This window comes from Limulus polyphemus, unplaced genomic scaffold (genome assembly GCF_000517525.1).
Source record: "Limulus polyphemus unplaced genomic scaffold, Limulus_polyphemus-2.1.2 Scaffold107, whole genome shotgun sequence".
Lineage (NCBI taxonomy): Eukaryota > Metazoa > Arthropoda > Merostomata > Xiphosura > Limulidae > Limulus > Limulus polyphemus.
In genome coordinates this window covers 1,077,312-1,084,705 of record NW_013665717.1, presented here as the reverse complement: position 1 = coordinate 1,084,705, position 7,394 = coordinate 1,077,312, and the positions used below count along the sequence as shown (strand labels likewise).

At 28.5% G+C, this 7,394-nt stretch overlaps 1 protein-coding gene across 3 annotated transcripts in view; it reads right to left on the bottom strand.

Moving 5' to 3' along the window:
* Nucleotides 1–1,413: 1,413 nt before the first annotated feature.
* The window catches only part of LOC106470901 (ras association domain-containing protein 2-like), a 41,735-nt gene continuing 35,754 nt past the window's right edge, over nt 1,414–7,394 (bottom strand). For all 3 annotated transcript variants that reach the window (XM_022400252.1, XM_013931481.2, XM_022400254.1), the window contains exon 10: nt 1,414–7,308. In XM_022400252.1, coding sequence (XP_022255960.1) covers nt 7,242–7,308 — 67 coding nt within the window. In that variant the 3' untranslated portion in view covers nt 1,414–7,241. The remainder of the gene's footprint in view (nt 7,309–7,394) is intronic.

Below are 7,394 nucleotides of genomic sequence, written 5' to 3'. Positions count from 1 at the left end.
CCACAACTCACCATAATATGCCAAACCGAAATATTTAGTAAAAATACTTGATTAAAACATCTGTTTCTTGTGTGTGTGCACAACAGACTTGTAGTGATTACCAAATATTTTTTAAATTTCGTGGTGATATACTTAATAAATTGTTATGTATAGTTTCATGGTTACAAGGTTAGTCAAAATGACCAGTCCCATATACGAAGGGTGAATGCATTTTAAATTTATATAATTCAGTATCATTCTCAAAAAAGGGGGGGGGGCGGAATTAATTATAATTTTCTGATTCAAAATTCATTAACAATTAAATTCAAGCAATAGTTGACTACTGGTTTTGAATGTCAAAATCTGAAGTAAAACAAAAACGAACAACTTTGGTTACCTACTACATGATTTACATCTATTGCAATGTACATTATTTACACTATGTATTACTTAAATTTATGATTGTGCGCAATATTTAAAAAATAAAGTAAAAGTAGCTTATTTACCTAAATCCCGTATTTATTCCTAAGCTTTTCGATCGTTTCCACGCGTTTGTTGCAAGAATATGAAATAGAACATTTATATTGGATATAGTAGACATCTCATAATCCTTGAATAAGCTATATCCAGCCCCAAAATACCGTAATCGTTGTCTACAAGTATTTTTACTATACAATTTATCTAAAAAAATGTATATTAGATAACAGTTCCCACCGACATCTTCTATTTGAAAATGAACATCAATGTGTAAACATTGTGACGCTCTTTTAACTATTACATGTTGCTTTCCTGTCGTCGCTGCTCTGTGGCGGTAATTTTTTCTTCTTAACTTCCTTTTAACGTTGGACAGCGTCACTGGGAATGCTAACACTATCCAAATTAACATAATTTTTACTTTCTTACGAGGCTTATCGGCCATTGGCTGTTTGAAATTATACATTCAAAATAGTGTAATTTATCATCTACTGTTGTTGATTTTTTTTTGCTTTTACAGTGTACGATTCCTACAGAGAGGATTTAATTTTTACTGATTTTTTATATACCTTGTTTGGCACAAACTAGTTTAATGTGCCGAGTTCAAGCTCCGTAATTCCAATGCAGTATTTCAAAAAGAGAAATTAAAAAGAAAGAAAACAAAACGTCCAGTGTTATTTCTGTATTACATTACTGTCCTAGAGTTGTTTGTTCGTGAAATGTGCTTCAAACACGAAGACCTTTATTTACACAGTACTTCAAACATCAAATTAAAGTAGTTGTAGCACGTGGCTACTTATTAGTTGTTACATTTATATTCACGTAAAAGCATTCACATATTCTTTCTGTGTTACAATTTATTCAAGAAATTCAAAAGGATACGTGTACGTTATTTATTATAGAAAATAGTTCATTGCTTTCAATACAACGAAATATGAAGAATCAAAAACTACTAATAGGTAAAGAAAATGTTTTATTATTCCAAAAACTGTAATCATTTTCAAAATCTCTATAGCATGCTTTGAACACCAAGTGACTGACTTGTGATACACATAACCGTATACAACAGCAAGTACAGAAAATTTCAAAAATCACAACTTTGTTGACAAATGTACTTAGACAACCAATTTGTATTTTTATATAAATCATACCCATATCTAACTAGTATATTCGCTAAAAAGAAATACCACTACAAGTTTTCAATTTGCATTGAAATAGTTCAGCACCATCTTAATTAAATAATTGGTTTTACAAAATGTGGTTTATACATTGGTAATGAGTACAAAATTAATGCCCTAAACCCACAACCTAAATACACAAAAATTAATGATTGGAGCCTTCACTCTTAACATTTTCGGAAGGCTACAGCACCAATCTTCTAATTATATTACACAAACAAATAATTAAACATCCTATAATGAAAGGTTAACACATGAATACTCAAACTTTATATTTGTTTGTTGGATTTCGCGCAAAGCTACACGAGGGTTATCTGCGCTAGCCGTCCATAATTTTGAAGTGATAGACTAGAGAGAAGGTAGCTAGTCAGTCAACAACATCCATTGCTAACATCTAGGCTACTCTTGTCAGACTGAATGGTGAGATTTTATCGTCACTATTAATTGTAATGTACCCACGGCCCCAAAGTGAAGAGCGCGATTTATTTATTTTTTAGTGTTTCACAATAACAAAACACGACCCACTGAACCATTTATTTTTTTAGTGTTTCACAATAACAAAACACGACCCACTGAACCCTATCTCTATAGTCCAGCACACTAAACATTGATCACTTTATGGACTCTTCACACAGTAAAACACGATTCAGGTGAATAATTAAAGATATTATTTTATTTTTAAAATATAACTAACACTGAATATGTGAAAACTTTATAGGTATTCAAGAACTACACGATAGACGTGTTAACATCTTATCAAGAACGGAAAAATTGAGAACATATACATTTATATAAAACGTATAATACTATTGACTAGGAAATCTGTTGCTGTCTTCCAGTGAAAATGACAGTACCATTTGACAAAAATCAAAAACTTACAAACAATACTGATTGAAGAAAACCCTGTAAAATTCTATAAAGGCAATTCACAAAGAATATAACATCTAACACATTTCATCTACAGATTTACTTAACATATAATACAAAAGTGTTGAAACTTATCTTTAGGAAAGGTAAATTTTACATGATTTACTTTGATACCGTATATGTGAGAAAAAAGAAAGAAGATAAACTGGCTGAAAAAATTTAAATAGTACAGTACCAGTTTTTGGCAATAAAGTTTGAAAAAAAATGCTTTATTCTCCTTACAATAAAAAAAAATATTTCAGCCAGCGTTTCACCATTACAGTTTCATCAGGGCTAGTGGTACAAGAATTGTTTGTACTACTAGCTATCCTTGACGAAGTGACAATGGCGAAACGTTAGCTGAAACATTTTTATTATTATCTGAACAATAAACTAACTTTATTCTCTAACTTTATTGCTACAATTTCTAAATCCCTCCAGTATACACTACGATTTTTTTTTACAGAGAACCATAAATGATAAATGGAAGAAAGTTCTTGTTAATTAATAGCTCAGATAAAAACATACGATTAAAAAAATTCTGTACCATCTTATGAAAACTGGTGCATAAGAAGGCTGTTAGTTTTTATTATCTTTAATATTTACTTCCACCTACAATCTGAAATATAATTATATATATTTACACTTCCTTTTTTCATCACAACTTCTTGTATATAATGCCAATAATAAAGCTTATTAGTTATGTTTCAATACAAAAACGAACTTTACCTACATCATTTACTATCTTTATTCATAACACACACTATCATCATGTATTTAAATGTGACAAAGATTCCTTTTTTTTTTGAATTAGACAATTACATTAGCAATGAAGAAAAGTTGACATAGAAAATTTAACTGTACAACTTCTGGTAACGTTTGAAAAGTTCAAATATAGCACGCAATTTCCTTCTAACTATGCATCTTAGCAGTAAAAGTGATTAAGGCAAGATCAAAACCAGCAAACCACATAAACATTATACTGATGAAAATATAAGACAAATTTGAATTTTCAATTTAATAAACCTTTTTCTACTTACTCCAGACATTTTAAACAAACTTCAGTCTTTCTAAAATACTGCTTTTGGGTATGTGTTTCAGTATCAAAATACATTTGTAATATGTAAATACAGATTTTAACTTTGGCATTATAACAGTATGATTGGTCCCATACAACAACAAGTCACATCAGTAGCTAACGATTTTAACACTTGAGGCCATTGTTGTTTTTTTAGCAAGGAAATGCAAGTAAACAGCTAATTTTGAGTGAAGTTGTGAAAAAACTATTAAATCAGCTCAATCAATTTTTATTTATGTAAAGTTATTGCAATCAGAATTACATATATATTGCAATCAAACAAGTAATAAATAAAATGAGGCTGACAAAAATTAAAATCAGTTGGTCCTAATTGTAAAAATTAAAATAGGCTCATTCTGTTTATGCAAGTTACACAGTTTTTAACTTGTCATGCGTAAGTAATACAATGAATAATCACTTGAAATTTGGTGCTTTATTAAAAAATATCATTATAATCCAAAAGATGTCAAGATTCATTATAATACAAAACAACTTCACAAATAAGTTATATTTAATCGATCTAAAATCTCAAACAATATATAATACTGTCTTTCTGTTATTAAAAAAATGGGTAAAAAACACCAATACATTACTCTATTTTGAGTTTAAAATCATGAAAACTCATTTCACTCAAACAAATGCTTTCCTTACAGAAATAATCTACTACATATTGTATCCCTCATGCATACGAAATAGCAAAATGTTGTTTTATACTATGTTTATTGTGTGGCTGACTATAAAAAAAAAGTTTTTAATTATGTTAAAATCTTTCGAGTTCCTCCCAGGGAGTAATAAAATATATTTTGATGACAAATAGTTTAGTACAATAAATAATCTTTTAGTGTACAAAAAAACTATACAATTTGCTGCAATAATACTAATAATAGTGGAATGATTGTGTGACACCAGGTACCTATCAAGAAAACAGGATTGGTAAATGTAGGTACAAACTACAGTGAAACCTCTAAAGTATTGTCACATAGTTATTTAAGTAAGTATATCTTTATGCATATTTTTAATCAACAGTTATTCTCAGAAAAAATGTTGACTAAAAGATATATTTTTCACAAAGAACCAACTAATTAGGTTTCAACAAATACATGTATAGATCACCCTTACCAGTAACAACAAACCATAACGTTAGAGAACAACTTTTCAACTGTACTTGTATCTATGAGAGTTAAACAAATTCAGTGCCACACAAAGCTTAGCAAAGTTATTTTTGATGTACTTAAGTACTGAATCAAAATACTATCCAATTATCTCTGTAAAATCATTTATAAAACATTTTTTTTAATTGCCCTAAACAGGTTAGGTGCTAATCTACAATCTATTAAGCGTTGTGTTTGTCTAGCATGTCAAAGGTTTATAAGTTTTAAAAGGCAAGAAATAATATGTTGTAGGGTATCTATTCTCATGAAATTATTCTTTTCTTTTTTTCTGCAATTACATAAAGTCCTAATGTCATACAAAGCAACTTTGAAAGAATATTGAGAAAATCCTGAAATCAAATAATTTACATAATCTTGTATGTTCTCATTTGCTTTTATAATGCATTTTTATTTTACTTTCAGCCATTAGATTGAACAAACTTTATAAATAAACTTTTCTGGAATTAGACATAGGACCACTATAACATTGGAAATAATGTATACATACATAAAACTAAAGTAAAAACCTTTTTACATTAGTATTCAGAAAGAAGAAAAAACAGTCACCTATGTCATACAAACTGATCCACTTGTAAATGATACAAATGTCACCAGAAATACTTAAAAATTAGTAGAGAAACCTCATTAATGGGTAACTTAGAAACTCTTGAGAAAAAATAAAAACATATCAATATATATATAAGTGTGTATATATGGGAGTAGACACATTTACATGTTTTTTATTGTATGAATTGATTAGAGTATAATAAAGAATTGAAATTCATAAATTACAAGGTGATAAAAACAAGGAATTGTGATACACTAAAACATATTAACTGGCAATTTTAACTAGAAGATAGTGGGTGGTAAAATGAAAAGTTAAAATTGAAAATCAGCCTTTTTTTTTATGAAGCCTTTTCTAAAGTAAATTTTTAAGCCTGTTCATGACTAATCAAATAAAATACTCTAGGGGAAGATGTATTATAAGATAATACTTATTTTACTGGGAGAGAAGTGGATGGAGTAGGGTATATATCTGAACAGACAAATAAAATGGAATAGAGAATTCACAATGTTATCGAAAAACATGACAAACATAAATTACAGAAAAAACTGTATATCAAAACAGGTGCAGAAAAGATTGAAGAACTTGGTTTCAGTTTCAAATAACTTCCAGCAAAGAGCCTAAATGATATAAGTATTCAACAGATTTACTTATAAAAGGTTTCTCTAACAGGGAACTTGTATAAGTACTTTAGAATTTACCAAAAATTTAATAACATACAGCACTAAAGATAATAAAATATGGTGTGTGTGTGTGCAATTTTTCTTGTCAAAAATTGAAGACAGGAGTGTATTTCATAAAAGTAAAATTCTATACAAATAAATTTTCACTGTATGATAAGATTAAATGAAAGATTTTAAATGGATGTAACAGTTTAAAAGCTAAATAGTATGTAAATGGTTTTAATGCACTTTCAGAGAAACATGAGACTGACACAAACGATTAAAATAATGATTGAAAATTAAATTTTTTCAAGGTTGACTTGAAGTGTTGTAGCTAACGTATTTTTAACCATAGCCCTTTCCAATTTCAACTGAAAAGTAGTTAACTGTCAAATCATATCTCATTTACTGTAGTTTACCTAGCTGCCACAAGCTTCTAAGTTGCAAAATAGACAACATAGTTTTTGAAAAAATAACTCAAACCATAAAAAAATAAATTAAAATGAACTGTCCCCAAAAAGGGCCAAGTCTTTTAAGCTTTTTTTTACCTCAATAAAGTCCTGTTTTTTTTCTAACTGTTTTTTTTTTCTTGGGCAATGAGCTTAAACTTTAGAATGACAATACTCGCAATTTACACATTTTGACAACAGTTATTCATAAAAAATTACAGTTTTTACCATTTGTTATTAAGGTGATCAGTCATTTCATTATTAAGTAAAAACAGTTAAAGACACTTGAAAAATAACTTATATTTCTTACGTTCTTGAACTCCCTGGGAGTTTACTACCATGCCAAGATTTTTCTTTAAATTCACTGTTTTAGTAAACACTATCTTTAAAACTATGACAAACAGATTATGAAGAAAATGTAGTAATTATAAGAACACATTTTAAAAAACAGTTGAGCCTTAACTATATGGTACATATGGCTAAACCAGTGATGAGGAATAAGTTAAGAAATTACAATTTTGAAATACAAGTGTGAAATATGTGACTTATTGACATGCAATGGTATTAAAGGTAATAACATAAAAAAACTGGTTCAGTATGTAAATGTCAATAGTTATCACAATAAATTATTGCATCTTATTATTACAAGTATGTTTAGTACATTGACCTAAACCTAATTCTTCAATTTCTATTTTGCTGAAAGTTAAAAAACATTGTTTCTACTTTGAACTCAGAAATATACAGCTGATTAAAATTAGCATCAAAAAGTCAAAAATTGTGTTTTAACACATGTTCTCCTTTAACCTAACGAAAACTTTTCCAATTCTTTCAAACGTAGCTTAATATATCTTTGGATTTCTTCGTATCTGAAAATAAAGAATAAGAAAATGGTAATGAATATTGCTTTCTTAAAAACCAAAAAAAAAAAAAGGTCAAAAACTGTTCATTCCTC